The sequence below is a fragment of the Engraulis encrasicolus genome, chromosome 23 (assembly GCF_034702125.1).
Source record: "Engraulis encrasicolus isolate BLACKSEA-1 chromosome 23, IST_EnEncr_1.0, whole genome shotgun sequence".
NCBI lineage: Eukaryota > Metazoa > Chordata > Actinopteri > Clupeiformes > Engraulidae > Engraulis > Engraulis encrasicolus.
Genome location: NC_085879.1, coordinates 40455054 through 40477867, shown reverse-complemented (window position 1 = coordinate 40477867; position 22814 = coordinate 40455054). Strand labels below are relative to the sequence as shown.

At 44.4% G+C, this 22814-nt stretch overlaps 1 protein-coding gene across 1 annotated transcript in view; it reads left to right on the top strand.

Moving 5' to 3' along the window:
• nfkb1 (nuclear factor of kappa light polypeptide gene enhancer in B-cells 1) overlaps positions 1 to 20994 on the top strand; it is an 86507-nt gene extending 65513 nt beyond the window's left edge. Inside the window, exons 17-22 of the mRNA XM_063189689.1 lie at positions 2300 to 2469; positions 2941 to 3043; positions 10658 to 10803; positions 12136 to 12202; positions 17940 to 18188; positions 20870 to 20994. Of these exons, the coding sequence (XP_063045759.1) occupies positions 2300 to 2469; positions 2941 to 3043; positions 10658 to 10803; positions 12136 to 12202; positions 17940 to 17989 (536 nt within the window). The 3' untranslated portion in view covers positions 17990 to 18188; positions 20870 to 20994. The remainder of the gene's footprint in view (positions 1 to 2299; positions 2470 to 2940; positions 3044 to 10657; positions 10804 to 12135; positions 12203 to 17939; positions 18189 to 20869) is intronic.
• Positions 20995 to 22814: the final 1820 nt, after the last annotated feature.

The following is a 22814-nucleotide window of genomic DNA, read 5'->3' as shown; positions in this document are numbered from 1 at the left end:
CGCCTCCCCCTTTTCATGTGATGTGAGCTACCTTCGATTCAATGTATTTAAGGCAGGAAATCGAAGCAGGTGACCGACCCCGACCCACCAGGGGTAAATCACTAGGGCTGGGAATCGATCCAAATTTCCTGGATCGATTCGATTCCGATCCAGAAGGTCACGATCCAATTCGATCCATGATCCGATTCGATTCGATTCAATATCGATCTTCTGTATTGCTGGGTTGTCACTTTAACCCATTTATGCGTAAAATTCTAAGACCGGCTATAAAAACCTAAATATCTCAACCTTTGATAACCACACAAACATGAAACACCTTGGTATGAGAGAAAGAAGTGGGAAACTTGGTATGAGAGAGAAAGGTGGGAAAACACTGGCACTATTTACTTGAACAGGCTGTCTGTATTTGTGCATGTAGTCACCATGAATGTGGAAGAAGGCTACAAGATGTGGTTGAGAAAATAGCACCTATAATCATCGGCAAAAAATCGATCCACAAAATTGTGAATCGATATCACACTTATCGAACGTGAATCGATATTGGATCGCGATTCGATCTTTTGAACCCAGCCCTATAAATCACAAAAGAATAGTTCCTTTTTTTAATGACGAGGGGTTGAAAAAAGGTCACGGGTTGAATGAAGCTTCACCACATGATGACACTAGGTGAGCTACGCCCAAGTGTCGCACAGATTTACTGCGTGTTTGCATGGCAGACGCCAGACTAACAACTGTTACACACCATATGATTGTCTTGTGTTTATATCACACTGTATGGTGGGTCATGCTGCGCCTCTGGCGTGCACACATGTCGCAAACCATGACCTTTCACCCCCTTGTGATTGAAAGCACCCATTCTTCTGTTGACAACATGCACTGGCTAATGGCTAAAGGCTAATACGCATAGACATGCGGTGGACTTGGTTTGGTAATAAATGAAAGTGAAAGCCCAACTGGGAAATTCCCAACTCCCATTGTCATTGTGACACAGCACTCCACTGCACACAATTGTGTACTGCACACTGCACACAACAAAATTGCATTTATGCCTCATCCGTGCAAGGGGGCAGCCCCCAATGGTGTCCAAAAGGGAGCAGTGGTTAAGTACTCTCCTCACCAACCTGGGGGGTCGGGACTGGAGTCGAACCGGCAACCTTTGGGCTACAAGTCTGGCGCCTTAACTGCTTTCCCATGACTGGCCATTAAGTACAGGCCTGAGAGTGTGGTTTCTTCTGCTTTTACTGGATGGCTCAACCACACATTTACCTACACAGGCCAGGAGGAATGGGGACTTGATCCAACAACCCTCCGATTAAATCTGACAACCTTTTTTTGATATCGGCTCTAAAAGTAAAGGAATTTACAGAAAGGGCATCAGTTTTACCAAAGATTCTTTTAATTCTAACAGAGTGGACCGTCTCTGGTTTTACTACATGGCGGTGGTAAAGAACTACTGTATGTCTAGTGTATACATGGGTTCTCAATTTTTGTTTTCCCCTGACTGCACACAACTCTCCCTCTGATTGTTGGAAACCGCTGTCTGTCGGTCAAAAAATTAGTTCACGTGGTTGGCTGCCAGTGTCTTGCCCCTCCTCACGACACCGTGTTTATAATATAAACAAAAAAAACATATATACAGTAAGATCATATGTCTGTGTTTCATTCATACCACAAGTATGAATCCCAACTTTTGCATTTCAAAGTGTCAGGTTGCTACAGGTGAATGGGGGTTTGCTTGATATCCTTAATCCTGTGGCAGGCAGCATGTATAGACAGGCAGTGCTCTGACGTCACGCGGCATGGCTATATGGTGACTCACCACACCACAGGGGGGAGGGAGAGCGTCTGGGGTTTCCCCACATGGCCAGCAGAAATGGTTAAAAAACGATGTTGGTGTGTGTCTGTGTGTGTTGTTTGACACCAGTTAAAGCATTATTTGCCCATCTTTGTGTGTGTGTGTGTGTGTGTGTGTGTGTGTGTGTGTGTGTGTGTGTGTGTGTGTGTGTGTGTGTGTCTGTGTCTGTGTCTGTGTGCATTTGTGTGTGTATTTATGTATATTTATGTGTGCGAACCCTGTGTCGGTCACTGTGACTTCCACCATTTTTTTCCAGCAGAAACAGTTATTTGTGTGTACGTGTGTGTGCGTGCGTGGCGCGCGCGCATGTGTGTGTGTGCGTTTGTGCGTGTATGTGTGTGTGCGAGTGTGTGTGTATTTATGTGTGTATTCATGTGTGTATTTATGTCTGTATTTATGTGTGTATTCATGTGTGTGTGTGTGTGTGTTTCCCTGTGTGTCCAGGCCTGTGTGCGCTGCATTTAGCTGTGCTGGCTAACAGCTTGAGTGCGGTGCGGGCCCTGCTGGCTGCGGGGGCCAGCGTGGAGGCGCAGGAGGTCGGCAGTGGACGCACACCCCTACACCTGGCTGTCGAACAGGGCAACGTCTCACTCAGCGGATGCCTGCTACTGGAGGTAGGAGAGAGAGAGAGAGAGAGAGACACAGACAGAGAGAGAGAGAGAGACAGAGACAGAGACAGAGACAGAGACAGAGAGAGGGAGAGGCACAGACAGAGAGAGAGACAGAGAGAGGGAGAGGGAGAGACGAGAGACAGAGACAGAGAGAGGGAGAGGGAGAGAGAGAGAGAGGGAGAGACAGAGAGAGGGAGAGAGAGAGAGAGAGAGGGAGAGAGATCTGTATAGCCTACGTGTTTGCTATCATGTAAGAACCTTGACATGAGGAAGTGTCTGAATTTCACTGATTGAATCTGACCACTCACCACCATCTGACCACTGAACTGTCACTTGTGGAATCACAGAATATTTATAAATGATTTATAAATGCACGTAATAGTGTGGTGATATTCCAACGTTTTCTTATTTGTGTTTGTTTGTGTGTGTGCGCGCGCGTGTGCGTGTGTGTGTGTGTGTACTGTGTGTGTGCAGGGCAATGCTGAGGTGGACTCGTGTACGTATGACGGCTCCACTCCGCTCCACATGGCAGCTGGTCGCGGCTCCCTCAAGCTCTGCGCCCTCCTCATGGCAGCAGGTGAGAGGCAGTTGTGCGAAGGAGGTGTCACCTAAGGCCTGGGGGCTTTCTGTTTTCTGGCAATGCGGGCCCTGCCGTGGCCAACCGGTAGGTCACGCGACTGTCATGCGGCTGACAGGTCACTCGACTGCCATGCAGCTGACCCGGGTTCGATTCCTTCGCCGACTCCTACCCGTCTCTCTCCCAATTCGCTTCCTGTCCACCTCACACTGTCCAGTGTTTCCCACAGAATTTTTGGAAACTATGGGTTCTTCAGGGATTTTTTTTTGGGGGGTGGGGTGGGGGGGGGGGGGGTCGTCTTTGGGGGGTGGAGGGGTGGATTGTATTCACGCAGCGTAAATGCAAAACGGCAAAACAATGAGTACAGTATGACATTGGCGCATGGAGAAACTATAGGCCTGGGCCTACATTTCAGCCATTTATATTTTGAGAAATCAGGCTACATAAGATTTTACCCATGACATGTATAATAGTAGTACATTGTCATTGTCAAAAAATGCAGTACAGTGAATCATTTTTGTTTACAACACAGTTTCATTCGTCCCTCGTGCAGGGGGTCTATGTAATGAAAGCAATAATAAAACAAAATAGGAGCAGAGATAAGAATTTAAGAGCACTGTGAAAATGTTAACGCATAGACATACACATTCTACATGAGGGGTGCTGGTCACAGGGCCAGTTTTTCAAAATTCCTCCTATTAAAAGGGCTGAACAACATATTACTTTTATGTCTATATTCACATTCATTACACATTTATTTCTATATGCAGCCCGATGTCTCCTCTGCTGTGTTAATGAAGGCCTGTCACCTCACTCATTACAACTGTAAAACAAAGCCTGGGGAGTGTTAGTAAACTCATCCCAATTGTCCCTTATTGCTCCCAAACCCAAGTTAACTACAACAACTTGACTAGGCTTTTGATCCCTCTGTCTTTCAAGCACTTGTGGTTTTCTCTATAGGATGTATTTACTCCAGGAGGAAAATACGAAGGAAATCGTAATTCAAATCGTTTTGAACAAAAACGGAAATCGTTTAAAAAAAACAAAAAAAATTACATTTTCGTAAACTATAGCGGCCAAATTTTAACTATGGCGGGCCGCCATAGTTTCCTCAATGTATGGGAAACACTGCTGTCCTATCAAATAAAGTCGAAAAAGACCACACAAAAAAGATAAGACCTTGAAATGCCAATGCAAGAGAAAATACATTACATTACACTTAGCTGACGCTTTTATCCAAAGTGACTTACCACACGGTTATTTACAGTACAGGGTGTTGGTTATAGTCCCTTGAGCAGTGTGGGGTTAGGTGCCTTGCTGAAAGGCATTAAGCCATGGAGTGTTATAGGGAGTGGAAAGGTGGGACTCGAACCTGCAACCCTCTGATCTAAAGCCCATCTCCTTAACCCAAATTCTTAGTACCTATGCGTGTCAAACGTTTTTGGTCAGTCAGACCACAGGTCATCTCCCACCAGTTTGATGCCTGCAGCTGAGAGCAGAACAGTCCAACAAAAGCAACAGTAATTGTTAAAGTCTGGGCTTTAGTTTTATTAAATGTTGTGATTTTACAGTTGACAGACATGAGGGGAAAGTAATAAAACTATTTATGATGGCACTCAAGTCCGGATTTCAGAGTGTTTCATTTTAGGATTTTGATGCCGGTTAAGGAAATGATTATTACATTACACTTAGCTGACGCTTTCATTTTATTCAAAGCGACTTGCAGTTATTATTTTTCAGGGTATTGGTTACAGTCCCTGGAGCAATGTGGGGTTAGGTGCCTTGCTCAAGGGCACTTCAGCCATGGATGGAGATGTAGGGAGAGGTCAGAGGGGATTCGAACCTGCAACCCCTAGATTGAAAGACCAACTCTCTAACCACTAGGCCACGGCTGATGATTATGATTATCATAATACCGCAGCCTTCCAAGGGCAAACTGTTCTCTGTGCGTGCGGTCCATCACAATTTTTGTGAAACTTTTGAAAGGGTGGGTGGATTTTTAACAAAACTGTTGTATCGAGTTCCACCTGTTCTCATTAAAGCTTGCAGGAATTACCAATTTTCACATCATGCGTATCCGGATGAATGGAGGGTTTGGAAGATTTTTTTTTGTTTGCGTCGTGACTTTTGACTTGGTGGATGGATTTTTAGCAAAGCTTTGGCATCAAATTTCACCTGACAGATATTTAATTCCACCTTTGGCATCAAATTCCATATTAACGCTTGCATGAATGACCAATTTCTCAATCATTACCGGTATGTGTGGGAATGAATGGAAGGTGCCATTTAAACATGCTGTTACTTAGGAAATCTGCCCATTAGTCTGTAACATTGTGCTACTCGGAAAACATTTGGCTGGCATATGAAATTCAGCTGTTCCATTGAATTGATGTGTGGGCACACTGAAATAAGCATTGTGGTGCAATCTTGGCTTCATCCTCACAATGACAAGGTATCGCCAGACAATGCAGCCTGTCTGGGCGTGAACCCATTGTGTCCACACTACACACACACACACACACACACACACACACACACACACACACACACACACACACACACACACACACACACACACACACACACACACACACACACACACACACACACACACACACACCGCCAGGCGCCACCATAGGCGCCTCTGGGCACCACTGCGCCCTGATGGCTTGGTCTGGTTTTGGTTCTGGTTGGATGTGATTTGGTTGGAGTGGAGGAGGAGTAGCTGGTGTGTTTAGTGTCTCGGGTTCTCGGCGGGTCACACCCCTAGCTGCGTGCGCCCACTAGTAAATCTGTCCTCTGGCGGTTTAGTGGCGCCCGCTCGACTCGCTCCAGTGTCAAGAGTGTTTCAGCTCGACTCTGTGTAAGAAGCCTGTGGACAACGGAGTGTGTGAGCCAGTGACGTGCGCTGGGATTTATGGCTGGTGAGGCAACTTTTTCAATATCAGATTTTCAAATAAATAATTGCCAAATAGGCCTACCGACAAGTTCCATATGTCATAGCAGCTTTCTTAACATAAGGTAGGCCTACATATTTTGACATAAGCTTACTGCATTTCCGCAGAGAAAATGCTATTAGATCTCTCTCTCTCTCACACACACACACACACACACACACACACACACACACACACACACACACACACACACACACACACACACACACAGGATTCAAACAGTGGTCTCACATATACCTTACAGCACCAATGTGGACAGCAGAGCAGAGGAGAGGAGAGTAGTGGAGAGGAGAGGAGAGAAGAGGAGAGGAGAGAAGGGGAGGGGAGAGGAGAGGAGGAGAGAAGAGGAGAGAGGAGATGAGAGAGGAGGAGAGGGGAGGAGAAGAGAGAGGAGAAGAGATGAGAGGAGAAAGGAGGAGGAGTGGAGAGGAGGAGGAGAGGAGCTCAAGGAGAGGAGAGGAGAGGGAGAGGAGAAGAGAGAAGAGGAGAGGAGATGGGAAAAGAGAGGAGAGGGGGAGAGGAAAGGAGAGAAGAGAGGAGAGGGGGAGAGGAGAGGAGAGGAAAGGAGAGGAGAGGAGAGGAGAGGAGAGGAGAAAAGGAGGGGAGAAGAGGAGGGTAGGTGAGGGGAGAGTAGTGGAGAGTGTAAGCTCCTTCACAGCCCACTGCTCTCTCACACACACACACACACACACACAGGATTCAAACAGTGATCTCACATAAACCACACAGCAGCAGCAATGTAGACTGAGCATCACGGCGGATGCTCAAGACACACAGGATTCAAAACATGGTGTCATATAGACCACTGAGCATCACGGCGAACAAACCGGTGTGATAGCTTTCGTGATACGAACTGGATTCTCGTGCAAATGTAGGCCTACATCTACTTGTACGAGGCTACGGCAAGCGATGTGGGACAAAGGTGTGGCAGGAAGCGAATGTCAACGTAAACAGATATTACACACGCTTCGATATGGTCACCAAATATTTTGGGACTGTCATTTCTGTTATGCCTACACCTTGGAATTAAATCAGAGTCTTTACGGTATATCAGAGTTACACGGGTATATTTGATTTACCTCAACGGTACCCTGTACTCAACTTTACAAACAGTTACCGGGCACATGAGAATCCGGTGCCCATCACAAAAGCTACCACACTGGACAAGAATCACGGCGGATTCTCTCCCTCCCCACGGGTCTCACAAACACAGGCTTCACACACATAGGAAATTGGTCCTACCTGAACTCGTGCATCAGGTCCATGCGCCGCTCTTTTCCTTCACTTTGGCGTTGTGCATGCTAACGTTACTTTAGCCGGTGCTGTTCATCCAAAGCCCAAACGTCGCCCCAAACGTCCAAAGCAATTTGGCATTGAATATGAGTAGCCGCGAGGATTTGTGTTTCGTGAGGCTCCTTAGTCCTTAGTAAATTGTTAAGTCGTAAAATCCCATGCGAATGGTCTTCCACACATTCTCGCCGGTTGCAAACAAGACACAGGGGAAACAACAATATTTTCTGCAGTGTTGTACCACTCACTTTGAAATGATCGGGTAGTTATTCTGACCGGTCACCTGAGTAGAAAACCCTTCAGCTCTGTCGGTCCTCCATTCTTTATCACATATTTCCCCCTTGGAAATCCAACTTTGAGAATGCTCTTAGTTTCGTTATGAAATCCACTTGTAGCAGTCAACGTGAACAAGCTAGCCAACAACACCGACTGACTGTATTGTGAACTTCAGATTCGCTATGACGTAACTGGCCAGCAAGACTCAACACCAGAAGGAGTCTGCGGCCAGGCTACTGCTCGCCTCACCATTGTATATTTCAGTGGGCGTTATGCCAAAGCGTCCAGAGTAAAGAAATGATAATCACACGTAGAAAATATTTAAAAAATATCAGGAAATGAGGGCACACCATACATACTTCTATTAAGTGTATAAAAACGTTTAATACAATATTACCAGGTTGCATTCACAGAACGAGCAACATGGCGCATGCGCGCAACTTTGTTAACGAGGGATTGCGCAATCCGGGGTGAGGCCAGTTCAGAGTTGCCCCAAATTCAGCGTATTCGGAGCATGAAATGGGCAAATATTACGATTTTGGCCACGGAAATGATTGAAAATGAGTGAAACTGTTTAAATACTGCTCAAATGGTAGTTATGGTGCAGATGCTCGAAAACAATAGCTGTTATTGTTAGTATTATTCACATTAACTGCATCTCATCATTCTCATCTGGAGCTGGTGAGGCCGTGCCTCCCCTGCCGTATTGGAGTGCACGTGCCTGGTGTGAGCGTAGTGTGCCAGGTCTTTTCCATTACATTACATTAGCAGGGCTGATAGCATTCAGGCTCCATGCCTGATTTCAGGCTTGACTGAGTTTGCAAAAATAAAAGCATTGGTAATAATTAGCCATTAGGTTATTCTTACAGAAAGTGTTACAGGTTCAGGGTTTTCTTCTACTATCAGGCTTGAATTATGGTCACACACAGGCTATTAAATGTTTGAATAATGTGTCAAAATAGGCCTCCGTTACGGCACTATGCAGTATCTTGTCGTCGTCGTTAGAGCAGGGGAAAAAGTTCAGGCTCAGGATTTTTTTTCACTATCGCCCCTGAATTACGCTTACACTTGGCTGACACCTTTATCCCGTGCGAATCAGGCTTTACAGTCATAATCAAGGCTATACATTCACTTTTTTCTTAACTCGCCAATTTGGCTAGTAGATGTTAAACGTTACTAGCCACACATACACTCATCATCAGTCAAAGTGGCTACTAGTATGTTTTCTTTTCTACCAGCCAAACTGAGTTTTCACCAGCATTTGGCCGGTTGGCTGGTGTTAATCAGAGCCCTGGGTACAGGGTGTTGGTTACAGTCCCTGTAGCAATATGGGGTTGGGTGCAGTGTTGCCAGATTTTCTACGACAAATAAGCGACTGACGCCCTAAAAACAAGCCCAAAAGAAGCGACTGACGGGCGTCGTGAAAACAAGCCCAAAAGAAGCGACCGAAGGGGTGGGTTGTCAGTCGCGTGCCTGGTCAGGGAAGACCTTGCTCTTTGCGGGGGTCTGCGTGGCAGCGAAAATCCCCACAAGTGACCACAGAAAGTGGGAGTTAACAATTTTGTAGTAGGGTCACTTGTAAGGATGAGTGAGAAAAAACGAGTTGCCATTGAGAAACACATCCAAACACATTCAAATCACCGGCAGAGCAGGAGAAAACAGCAAGCCCAACCCTGAAAAGAACAAGCCCAAAAAAAACGCAACCCGCGACTTTACAAAATTAAAAGCGACTGCTCAAAAAAAGAAGCCCAAGGTCGCTTATAATAAGCGGACTTGGCAACACTGGTTGGGTTTCTTGCTAATGCGCGCTGAAGGCAACGAGCCTGTGGACGAGAGAGTCTGTGGGTGCATTCCAATATGCAGACTTGTGTCCTCCACTTGTGCTTGTGGCCTCATACCAGGAAGTAATATGTCGTGATGAAATGTCGTTCATTTACACATTGTTCTGTCTCTGTTCTGTATTGCATTCTGCTGTCATGTCATGGGGACCCTGTCAATTCAAGATATTATATCTCAAGGGGCTATCCCCCTAGCCTGGGCAAATAGCCGACTGTTGACTCCGTCAATCAGTCTGGCAAAAGCCATGAGGAATCCGTCTCCGTGGACGATGGGAGATGGTCTGATCTTACTCTATCATTTAAATTAATTGAAGTTCCAAAATCAAATTAAAACTCATATTGTGCTTTATTAGCATGCCTGTTACGTTATAGCGTTGCAAAAGCATACAAATAACAAAACGAAAGTGTGAATATAGTTACCTTAACCAATCAGTAACGGAGCTCGCGGGTGAGTTTTACGTCACCACTCTCAACTGTTTGCTGATTGGCGAAACACTGAGAGAATCGAGCTCGAGGCTTTTGCCAGACGATGTTCGGAGCCAAAATCTTTGGGTGGAGTACAGAGGATGGCGTCGTGAGGCTACTATCCCCCCCAAGACTAATAAATTCAAATTTTAATTATGCAATTGGGTAAGTTAAAAAGTATATTCAAGGTTTTATGCAAACAGTCTCTTCTATTCGTGACCCCATCCGCAGTACCAGTTTGAGAGCCATTGAGTTATGGGTTATTGGAAGGGCTGCAAGCTTGATGATTGCACCAGTAGGAAAAATGGAGGGTGACTGGAGTGAATAATCAGGACTAACATCATTCATGCTTGGAGCAGAACCTGTTCTAGGGACTTGTCACTACAGTATATTGATTACAATCAGTGTGAGAAAGGTTCAGTGTTCAGCAGTGTTTCTCAAACTTTCTCTGCCATTCTCTGCTTCAGGGGAAGGGTATTTGTCCGCGCCCCCAACCAGCAAAACGGTTACAAAATACAACTAAAAATCACAGATGGAAACCAACATGAACGGTGACCTTGCACTTACTTGTCATAAGCAAGGCACCTACAGCACCAAGCTTGAGATCATCTGAGTGATTCAAAAGTTGTGCACACAGCCCAACAAAAAGACAGACGCCTGTCTGTGTAGTTATAGACAGATATTGAGTGGACAAGCATTACGTGTGATTTTTACAATAATTTTGATGTTTTATTGTTGTTTATGCCTTTTTGTATTACTCATATTTTTTTCTTTGTTATTTTCTGCAGGTGCCGATCCTCATAAAGAGAACTTTGAGCCGGCTTACTTCAGGGAAGAGGAGGGTGGTGTGCAGCAGCATGCGACTGAGGATGAGGAGGATGACGAAGGCTACATCCCTGGCACCACTCCCATGGACTTGGCGGCCTCTTCTGAAGTGAGCACTCAGATACCCACGATCCATTGCTTTACATTACAAACTGCAACATGGTCTCCACTAGTGATGTGCATTGGCACTGCGCTTACGATTCAATTCTATTATGATTCGGGTGGGGGGGAACGATTTGATTCGAATCAATTCACAGTCCAATTCTAAGATGCGTTGCAAAGCATTACATTTGTGCAAATCTTCCATCAGTAATGAGGGAATACAAGCAGTCAGATACTGAGCAACATTTTATTGGCTTTTGTGTAGCAGTCCTGCCTGTTTCAATGCTTTGAAGTGCTTTAATTTAATTTGAAGTTCATTTGCTCCAGAAATGCCCACAGAAGTAATTGAAACTTGAAAAAATATGCTGCATCGATTATGGCCTTTGCCGAATCGATTATTGAATTGCCCGTGCCTGCATTGTGATGCACCACCGATTTGATTATTGTTGGCACCACTAGCCTCCACTGCTTAGCAGAGATGCTTAATTTTTTCCAAAGGGAATGTAAGGCATTTGTGTGCAAGAACTGGAAAGGGCAGAGACTCTTTTTCTGTAAAATGGATCTCTCACACCTGAATAAAGTTATTTTTTCAGCTTCTCTAAACAGAGTTTTCCAGACAGCGTTACTCACACCTCCCCCTGGTTAGGAAGGACATCTAAAACAAATTGTTCATTTTGACTACAATATACGCACTGCACATCTTAAAAATCGACTAATTCATGCATTTAGTTTGTACTTGATTCATTTCCTCACTCAGCCTTAAAGCTAAAAGACTTGATTTTGCATGTGATAAGTTTTCAATACAATACCAAGTAGTAGAGGTGGGAGCAAGTCATTGTTGGGCAAGTCCCAAGTAAGTCTCAAGTCTTCCCCCTCAAGTCCCAAGTCAAGTCGAGTCGAAGACGAGAAGTCAAGTCAGAAGTCATAGGGTGGCAAGTCACAAGTCGAGTCAAAGTCATCCCATTTCAGTTTCGAGTCATTTGAAGTAATTAACAGAAAAATAAAGTGTAAACACATCTTACATGTTTCTGCAGATCATGTGTCTGTATAATAAATCTTTGCAGTTAGCATGTTCAACAAAATTCTATTTATGTACACTAAAGAACACAAAACAAAACTTTGTAGTGTCCTCAATTCATCTCACCGCGGTTTCCCTCCGTCCTTCCTTGCGTGTGGGAAGCTTTTCTCTCATTGACTTCTAAACATATTCAACGGGGAGACGAGCTGAATCTTTTATGCAAGTTTCTATTTCCATGCGGTGCTGCGGCATATTGTCACTGACGCTCTCAAGTGTGGATGAATATTTCACTGACTCTGGGAGATGCTGATGTGCTTTCAGGTGCGCGAAATACTGAGTGGGAAGGAGTATCAGCCGGAGAGCGAGCCCATTCCCGTCCCCACGCAAGGTACAACTTCAGCCTCCTTTGCCAAAACCACAGTGCATGTGCGTGTGTGTGGGGGCGTGAGAGAGCCAGCACTCACCAAATCAACAACATTTCCACAATGTCATGCTTCTAACATCCTTGTGTGTTTGTATTTGTGTGTGCATGTCCGTGTCAGCGTGCGTGCGTGCGTGCGTGCGTGCGTGCGTGTGTGTGTGTCTGTGCGCGCACGTGTGTGTGTGTGTGTGTGTGTGTGTGTGTGTGTGTGTGTGTGTGTGTGTGTGTGTGTGTGTGTGTGTGTGTGTGTGTGTGTGTGTGTGTTTGCATACATGTATACTTCCATACATCTGTCTATGCATTTGTTTATGCAGTTTGTCGTGTCTATTGTACTTTATGTATGCATGTCCGTGTCAAGAGAAGCCCTGCTTTGCCACATCTCTGACACGAGCACTGACTCTCACAGTCTCAGAAACGCCCATGAAGAGAGAAATAAAAAGACGACATGCAGACCCAAAAAACACAACAACAATAAAAACGTAATGTGCTGGCGAAAAAGCGACTCATTTTTTGGCCAGAAAACTACAGGCTTGTGTTCGGCGGAGACAATGGTGGAAAAAGAAACGAGTGTGCCTTGTCGACCGCATTGTTTTCACGCTTGGTGCCACTGGGAGGTGTGAAAACAGCGCTCGCTTGTGGCTCCTCTGGATGTCTCTTCTCTTCTCTTCTGACTGGTTGGAATGACTCACCAGTCACCAACGACCACACACACACCAACAGAGTAACTCCTCTGGCTGTGTGTGTGTGTGTGTGTGTGTGTGTGTGTGTGTGTGTGTGTGTGTGTGTGTGTGTGTGTGTGTGTGTGTGTGTGTGTGTGTGTGTGTGTGTGTGTGTGTGTGTGTGTGTGTGTGTGCTTGCGCGTATGTGTGTGTGCAAGTCTGTGTGTGGGCGCGTCTGTGTGTGCGTGCGTGTGTCTGTGTGTGTGTCTGCCTGTGTGTGTGTGAGAGAGACCGTATGCATGCGTGTCTTTATCAGTTCGTACTGTACGTTGGTGTGTGTGTGTGTTGGTGGTGTGTATACCTACAGTACGTATGTGTAAGTGGTGTGTATGCCTGTATGCCTGTGTCTTCTGCATGTTCGTACCTGTGTTTGCATGTTATATCTCTACAGTTTCACCATATGTACAGTCATAGCGTATGTGTGAGGCCTTTTACATACGGTGTGTGTGTTTGTGCGTTCGTTTGTGTGTGTGTGTGCGCGTTCGTGTGTGTGGGGGACGTGCGTGTATTCGTGTGTGCGTGCATTTGCGTATGTGACCGACTGCAAACGTGACGTCATGATTGGTTGTGTGTGTGTCTGTGTCTGTGTGTGCGTGCGTGCGCGCGCTGGTGCGTGCATGCGTTTGTGTGTGTGTGTGTGTGTTTGCGTTTGCGTATGTGACTGACTGCAAACGTGACGACATGATAGGTTACGTGTGTTAAACTCAGCAGTGCAGTGCAGTGGAAGTCTCCCATGCTGGTGCTCGTAGTGGTGACCTTGGGATGTCATGTGGTATCAGTGTCTCTCGCACGTGCGTGTGTGATGTGATGTGATGCGCTGCTTCAAGGCCACGCTGGTTAATCTGCCACATGTGGTGTGTGTGTGTGGGCAGTGCACATCTGTTTTTGTCTGTGCTGCCGTCGTGTACAGTACAGGACCGAGACTCTGTGACTGCATTTCTGCGTCTTCAGTTGCTTGCTGAACACGTGGCAAGTGTATGTGTGTCTGTGCTGTGTGCTTTCTCTAGAGCAGGGGTCAGGAACCTTTTTGGTGGAGAGAGCCATAAACGCCACATTTTTAAAATAATAACTTTCACGAGCCATACTATTTTTTAAAAAACTGAATACAATTAAAAGCATGTATTTCAACTAAGCCCAACAGTCTAAGAGTCTGTGAAGTTATTACTGTAATTGATGACATGTAAGTAGAGGATTGCCAACTGTCAACTTCATTATGGCGAGGGTCAGGGAGTCCTCCCCCTGAAATTTTTGTATTTCTTAGATGTAATTTCCTGCACTTAAACGCCCCATGTCCTGTTTCAAGTCAATATGGAACCTGTACTTTTATTTATAAATACAGGACCATTCCGTATTTCAAGGGATGGTTGGCAACCCTAGATAAATAAGAGCCATATACAGTTACACATACACATGTGGCTCTAGAGCAGGGGTCCCCAAACTTTTTCTCTGGTGGCCACATTATCGTTCCTGGCTGTGATCAGGGGCCGGGATCAATCATGTGGGCTGTAAACTAGGGCACTGCCAGTTATAGCCATAATTTCTAGCACAAAATAGTTCATCATTACAAGCAATTTGCAAAAGAAGTGAGTACCTCACATGTTTTTTTTTTATTTGAAATACCACAGGAAGTCCTTTTAATTTCGAATAATCATGAAAAAATAGCAGGGAGAGGTTAGAAAAATATGGTGATTGACAGTTTATGAGTGATACAATAGAAATGGCAGGCCTGTTTATATTGCAGAAAGATGAGAAACTATCGAGATAAGAAACGTCTGATGATTCAAAATAGGTTAGTGAAAATTAAACTGTAGGAAGGCCTGTTAATAAACATAATAAAATATTTAAAGGGACACTGTGCAGGAAATGGACAAAAAATGTACTGCAATTATGCCGCTCATTGAAACTGGGCTGCCTATTGACAAATTTGATCTTTACATGAAAGTTTTCCAAGTAATCAACAAATATTTTCTAGTATGGTCCGAGTAGAGTCATTTTTGCAGCTAAAAATGGCTATTTTTGGAAATTCAAAATGGCGGACCATGTAGAAGATCCCCCTTTTCATGTATGAAAAGTGCAATTTTCTCAGTCATAATGAATACTTAGAATTTGATGGTGGTGGTAAGTATTCATGAAAAAGGTAACATTAGTGAATGGGAAGCATGAATTCTGGAAATAAACAACTCAAAAACTCACACAGTGTCCCTTTAAAAAATATATTTTATCATTTTTTTGTGAGGTGCAGAGAGGTGGAGGGCCGGTCAAAGGGTTGTGGCGGGCCGCATCCGGCCCCCGGGCCTTAGTTTGGGGACCCCTGCTCTAGAGCCATAGGTTCCTGACCCCTGCTCTAGATGTACCTTAGTCGAAAATGATCGTGATATCGAAATCAGGATTTCAATCGGGATTTAATCGTGGCAATAGTGACCTACCTTCGAGAGCGTCCTTGAAGCCAGAACATACTGACAGGCTGGTGTTTCTGGCCAGAAATCTGTCCACATAAGTTTCATGCTATTGCCTTTTACATAATTATTACAATTCAGTTTTATTTTGTTCATCCCGTATATAATTCATTTTTGGTTATATTTCATTTTGTTATTAAAAAAAAAAATTAAATCAGCAAAAAAAATCAATTATCGTGATTACGATTTTGACCCAAGTAATAGTGACTTGTCATTTTTTCCATAATCGTGTAGCCCTAATTTACGCACATGCGTGTGCTTATGTGCATGTGTGTGTCTGTGTTCACCTGCATAAGCATGCACAACATGTTTACGTGTTCTATCTATACTAGTGTTTCTTAATGGGGGCTCTACAGCCCCCCCCTCATTGTATTAAAAAACAAAATAAACGAATTCCCTCCATTGCCAACCGAGCACCTCCCTGCCCCACTCAGCTGTCTCCTTGTCAATGCCCCCCCAAATCACCTGAGGGACTGTAGAGGGCCTGTGTGTGCAGCCTCTGCATGGATGTGAAGCAGGCTCTGTTGGCACTTTCAGGCCGGCTGAGAACCGTGCCGGACCGGTGCCCGTTCCTGCTCCTAATCGCAAACCGGTCGGCGTGTTCATGCCGCAGATTTTAGCGTTGGCGAACTGGAAAGTTTCTTCGCAATGTCAACTGAAAAATACTTGGGTTTTTTTGTCACTGTGAAGCAGGCTCTGTGTGTGTTGTTGATGGTATGATCTATATGTCTCTGTGTTACATGTGTAGCCTGGGTGCGGACGTGGAACAGGCTTTGTGTGTGTAGAGTGTATGATGATCGGATGTGTGTGTGTGTGTGTGTGTGTGTGTGTGTGTGTGTGTGTGTGTGTGTGTGTGTGTGTGTGTGTGTGTGTGTGTGTGTGTGTGTGTGTGTGTGTGTGTGTGTGTGTGTGTGTGTGTGCTGTACATGTGAATGTAGGCGAGTACATCTATGCAAAAAAAAGGCCTAACCCCAAAAAAATTGATACAAAAGGTTTTTCAACTGATTTTGTTACCTCTAAGTGTCCTTAATAACATACTAAAAATCTAGGAAAATCTGACTTCAGGAAAGGGGTCATTTTCAAGATCAAAGTTTTTAAAAATAAAGGTTACTACATGATAATTACATTGGCATGAACTAACATGTTTTCAGGATCTGTTTGTTTGGAGTGCTGTTTGGGTGGATAAAGACACTACTGCTATGATAATATCCATGTGCTGTTTGTCAGGGCACATCAGTGATGAATCATGGTGTCACTAGGTATTTTGGGTCTTTCAGCAGCTGAACTGAATAGACAGGAGCCACTACATGTGTAAGTAGAGGGCAAGGTGAAACGGTTGGTACTGGAGACAGACAATGTCCTGAAAGGACATAGGGCTTTAGCATAGCTTTCAGGTAAGCCAGAGTAGGGCCTGTTGTAGCGTCATAGGCAAGGGTCAGGGCCTTGTATTCAATTAGGGCATGAGAAAGAGGACATGACTGGGAAACTGAGGCTATGTGGTCAGAGAATGATAGATGGTCATCAACAATGACACCTAGATTTCTTGTGGCCTTATTTGAGGCAACAGTAGCAGAATCCATATTGAGCTTGATAGCATGGCAACCTAAATCTTTGGCTGGGATCACCAGCAGTGCATTTGGGCGAGGCTCAACTGAAGGTTGCATTCCTTCATACTTGTGGATAGTTCAGAGAGGCAAGCGGAAATGTGTGTGACCGTGGAGTCATCTGGCACAAAGTAACTGTGCTTCATGGGTGTAACAGTAGTATGAGAAGCTGTGAGAACAGATAACATGGCCCAGTGATGTGGTGTACATGGCAAATAGGAGTCCCAGCACCAGCCCTTAGGACACCTCTGTGGAGAGGCTATGATTTGAGGACAGCTGACCTTGCCCTTGATACATGCTAACAATGATACCACCAGACTCAAAGAATGTCTGGAAGAACTTGAGACACATAAAACTCAATTATTTATCTAAGAGAGATGTTAAATGATCATGTTTTGGAAAAAAAATGCTAGCTGGTGTGTCTGCACAAAGATTTTTAGATTTACTACAAAACAAAAAGAGATGTCCATAATCTCTTCTGAAGATATCTTCTGGCTTACTAGAAACAAAATAAAAGAGTAATTTTGAGCTTGGCTTTTTCAGATTTTGAGGTTTTGCATTTTGAAATTTAATGCATATTTAATTAGATATAGTCCAATTACCATATTAAAACATAAAATTTCAGAAAACTTGCAATACATTTTTTTCTCACAAATATGTGAGTAATCACCGGATTAAGTTTCATGGTGATATCGGCAAGCTACATTTTTTGGCCTATTCACCTGGAGTGTCTCTTGACCCTTACAATAAGCCTATGGCAGCCATGTTGAAAAAAACTCATTTCCCAAAGTCAGATTTTACTAGATTTTTAGTATGTCATTTAGCAGGTCCAATAGTAATAGAATCCATAAAAAAACCTTTTGTATCAATTTTTTTGGGGTTAAACCCTAAATGTACTCGCCTAATGTTACGTGTGTATGTGCAGGAGACATGCGTAGCCTGGGTGCGTGCGTGAAGCAGGCTCTGTGTGTGTAAATGTAATAATCTATGCGTTATGTGTGTGTGTGTGTGTGCAGGAGACATGCGTAGCCTGGGTGCGAGCGTGAAGCAGGCCCTGTGTGCGGCCCTGGAGGGTGGCTGGGAGAGCCTGGCCCACTCGCTAGGCCTCGGGGTCCTCACCACCGCCTTCAGGCTCAGCCCCTCGCCCGCAGGCACTTTACTGGACAGCTATGAGGTGAGCTGAACACACATACTATGCATAGACACACACACATATGCAGGAACGCACACACACACATGCAAGCACGCACGCACACACATACACCCACATAGGAGCTCAGCGCTTGATTATTTTATGTGGGAGGACCAATAATTATTGAGAAACAATACAGTGCCCCAAACAATATTAAAGCAGCAATAATGAATGCAAAAAAGTTATTCTGTACTGGTCTGAAGCATGGGGGTAGTATAAGAACTGTACTTGGCTATCTGTTTTGCTTTCTTCTTATTTAGTCCAGCTATTTGCAAACCTCTGACACACACACACACACACACACACACACACACACACACACACACACACACACACACACACACACACACACACTCACTCACTCACTCACTCACTCACTCACTCACTCACTCACTCACTCACTCACTCACTCACTCACTCACTCACTCACTCACTCACTCACTCACTCACTCACTCACTCACTCACTCACTCACTCACTCACTCACTCACACACACACACACACACACACACACACACACACACACACACACACACACACACACACACACACACACACACACACACACACACACACACACACACACACACACACACACACACACACACACTCCTCACCCACTGGCACATTGTTAGACAGTTGACATGACATCTCTGTCACATGGGTGACCTCTCTCTGTCACACACACACACACACACACACACACACACACACACACACACACACACACACACACACACACACACACACACACACACACACCCCATTCATGGACGTAGACATATCTACATTGACAGCACACACATATGCCGTGACAAACAATGCCTCACACATAGACAAAAACCCTGGAAGACTTGCTTTGCAGGAGTCTGCAAAGCTATGGATGGCTCCCCATTACGTGTGGATTAAGAACATGAACACATTATCAGTGCACGCTCAATAATAAACAGATGTAAGCTGTAAAAATGTCGTGTAGAGGTCTAAAGTCCGCTATGAATGCCCTAATGATTCATCTCACTAATTTATTGATTTGAATGAAAATATTCACGCTTGTCGTGTACTGCCTGACAGCGTATGTGTATGCTTTATATGCTTTGTGCACTGTAGTACTCTAGTCAGGGTATGCTTAGTACAAAATCGCAAACGCACACGCACGCACGCACGCACGCACACACACACACACACACACACCGAAACGGCAGCAAAGGTGAAAGTGTTCTTCAGGCATTATTTCCTTGTTGTCATAACTGACTTGTGTGATAAACTGTCATATTCATGTAAATCATGTAGATAAATGAATGTCAATGTCATTTACATACATTTAGGCATGTGATTTTGTTCCAAAGTCAGTCAGCCTGTGCATTTAAATGTGTATGGATGTCACTGTACCTCCTTTGTTTCTGGCTTTGTGACAAACTCAGTTTTTTGTGTTGAAATATGTAGCATCAGAGATGTTGGAAAAGAAAATTCTTTGAAAATCTTTGGCAGTATGTACAGTACATACTGTGTTACTTACAAGGCAATTCCGGCCAATTTCGAGATGCAGTTTATGCAACATCAGCAGACATCTTGCAACATATTTGGCTATTGTTGATGTTTTTTCCCCAAAAAAATGTTAAACGAACCCTGCTACCATAGAATGGCCAGGATCTCGGAAAGGGCTGAGCCTGCGTCGTTGAAATTGTCCAGAAATCTACTTTTAACCCTAGCGTAGATCCTCTGTTATAACTGTTATCATCACCAAAATGGTTAAGACCAAGGCTTAATCGTTTACTCAAGGTTCTTTGGTGCATTTAAGTATGTATTTAAAAATATATGTGATGGCCTTACCATGGCTCTAACTAAGGATAGACTGATATATATATCGTTATTGGGCCGATATTTGCATTTTTAAAGTGTATCGGTATCGGCTGATGCGTGTGTGGTTTTGGCCGATACGCAATATTTATTATTTTATGTCATTCGGGTTTTTTTAAAAGCAACAAGACAATTCATTTTTTATTAGTTGATTGTTAGACATTACTTGATTGTTAGAGTGGGTGTTTAAATGTTACAAGTTCTACCTCAATTTGATAATGTTAAAGGAATGTTTATTTTCAACTTGAGACCTGTAATATTTGTCATTTTTAATCTTTTTTTTAAACCCATATTGGCCCCAAATATCGGGTATCGGAAATCGGGTATCGGCCAAGGGGAATGAAAAAAAAATTGGTATTGCATCGGCCATAATTAAAAAACCTGTATCGGTCGACCCCTAGCTCTAACAGTAGGGCACTGGGTTGGTACGCCGACGATACCACGGGTTTGATTTCGTCCCGGGTCCTGAGCCGATCCTTCCCCACATCTCTCTCTCCCCATTTGTTTCCTGGCACCCCATCACTGTCCTGTCATAAAAAAGAAAGTCATGGCCCTACCGTGGCGCAAATGGTAGGGCACTCATTTGTATATGCGGCTGACCCGGGTTCGATTCCCGGCCCGGGTCCTTTGCCGACCCCTCCCCGTCTCTCTCCCAATTCGCTTCCTGTCCAACTCTCACACTGTCCTATCAAATAAAGTCGAAAATACCAAACAATAAATAAATAAATAAATAAATAAAATAAAAATAAAGTAATGAAAGACCAAAGTGTTTGTGAAAATCCTGTGTATGTGACTTGATGTTGTAGGTGTCTGGGGGCACGGTGCATGGCCTGCTGGAGAGTCTGAGGGAGGTGGGCATCAGCCGAGCACTAGACCTACTGCAGCACCACCAGCCAGTGGAGACTACCGCACCCAACACACAACCACAAATCACAGGTGAGCATTGCACACGTGCATAGACATATATACAGTATTACACACGTACACACACACACACACACACACACACACACAGATGAGTGTTCCTTAATTCAAACACTTCTTTTTAGCTGCGCAGCTAACTGAGTAACTGTGTTATGATTACTTTGGGAAAACAGCAATCTGAAAATCGATTCATTTTTCTTAATTAGCAAAGTGTAACTTGGTTAAATTCTCGTAGGAAAGCAAAGACACAGGTCTCTCTCTCTCTTTTCTTGCTGCTGCTTTTCTTGCTTAAAGGGACAGTTTGGTCAATTTCAACATGCAGTTGTATTGCTCACGCTACCCTTGACTTGTCAGTACCTGGTGATGCCACATTTTTCGGCTCAGCCCTTTCCGAGATATGAGCAATTCTAATGGGGGCAGCGTTTGTTTACATTTTTAAAAAATGAAACATAGGCCAACTCCAAATATTTTCCCAAAAGGTACTGCTTTCTGCTAGTTGTCTGCTGATGTTTTATAACCTTTTGGATGTTTTTGGGAAGAAATAAAAATGTCTTTTTGAAATGTAAACAAAGAGCTGCCCCCATTACAATGACCAGGATCTCGGAAACGGCTGAAGAAGAAGAAAAAAAAATCTCAGGCACTGACAAGTCCAGGGTAGTGTGAGCATTACAACTGCATGTTGAAATTGACCAAACTGTCCCTTTAAGGGCATATGCCCAGGTAATTTAACTGATTCTCCTTTCTGAGAACGCAGATAACTGCAGCAAGTAGGTAAACGGGGGGCACACTTCTGTAGCACGTGGCATCGATACGCCTCAATTGCAGACTTCACCAACTGTCACAAAGCGTGTTTGTTAGTCCCTGGAGATGTATATTCAGACTTAACTGTAACCCAACAAATGAGTAACGTGCAAAATAAAACTGGATTCAGACGTATATGTTTAGTTTTTTTTCTCCCTCTCGTCTTCTAAGTTAACCGTGAGCCAACCAATGAGTAACATCTTGATATAGACATACTGTATATGTTGGGTTTTCTCTGTCTCTCTCTCTTTCTCTATCTCCGCCTCTTTTTTTAATAGGGAAACCCAAGGTATATAATTTGAAAGTTCAGTGACAGAGGACATCTTATTATCTCGGCCATCTACCATGTCACTTCCTCTTTTTTGTGTGTTTGTGTCAGACATCGTATTGTCTCCGGGGAAACAAAAGGTTATTATTGTGTGTGGCGGTGGTGTCTGTCTCGCCCCACTCCGCTCCGCCCCGCTCCTCTCCGCACCGCCATCTCAATGTGATTCACAGACAGACAGTCAGGGTCGAGGGTTCCCCAAGGGGCGGTCACACAGGGAGTTCCCTTAACCTCTCTGACTGTAAATCTGATGGTGACAACATGCATACACAGACAGACGCACGCACGTCGCACGCACTTGCACATGCATGAACGAACGCGTGCGCAAACATACAGAGACACATACACACACACATACATGTGTGCGCGCTCTCTCTCATGCACACAAACACACACACGGACATGCGCACTCTCATACACACACACACGCACTGATAACACGCACGCACACACACGTGCACGCACATGGACATGCACACTTGCATTCATATGAACACACACGCACACTCATACACACACACACATTCAAATGAACGTGCACACACCCATAGATGTTGATGTTAAGGTTTTTGAGGGAAAGACAAATACTCTAATTGGGGGGATTCCCCAGGAAAGACTTCTAAACAATAGCACTAGGGCTGTAACGATATTGTATCGAACCGAGAAATCGTGATACACAGTCACGGTACTGTATCGCGATA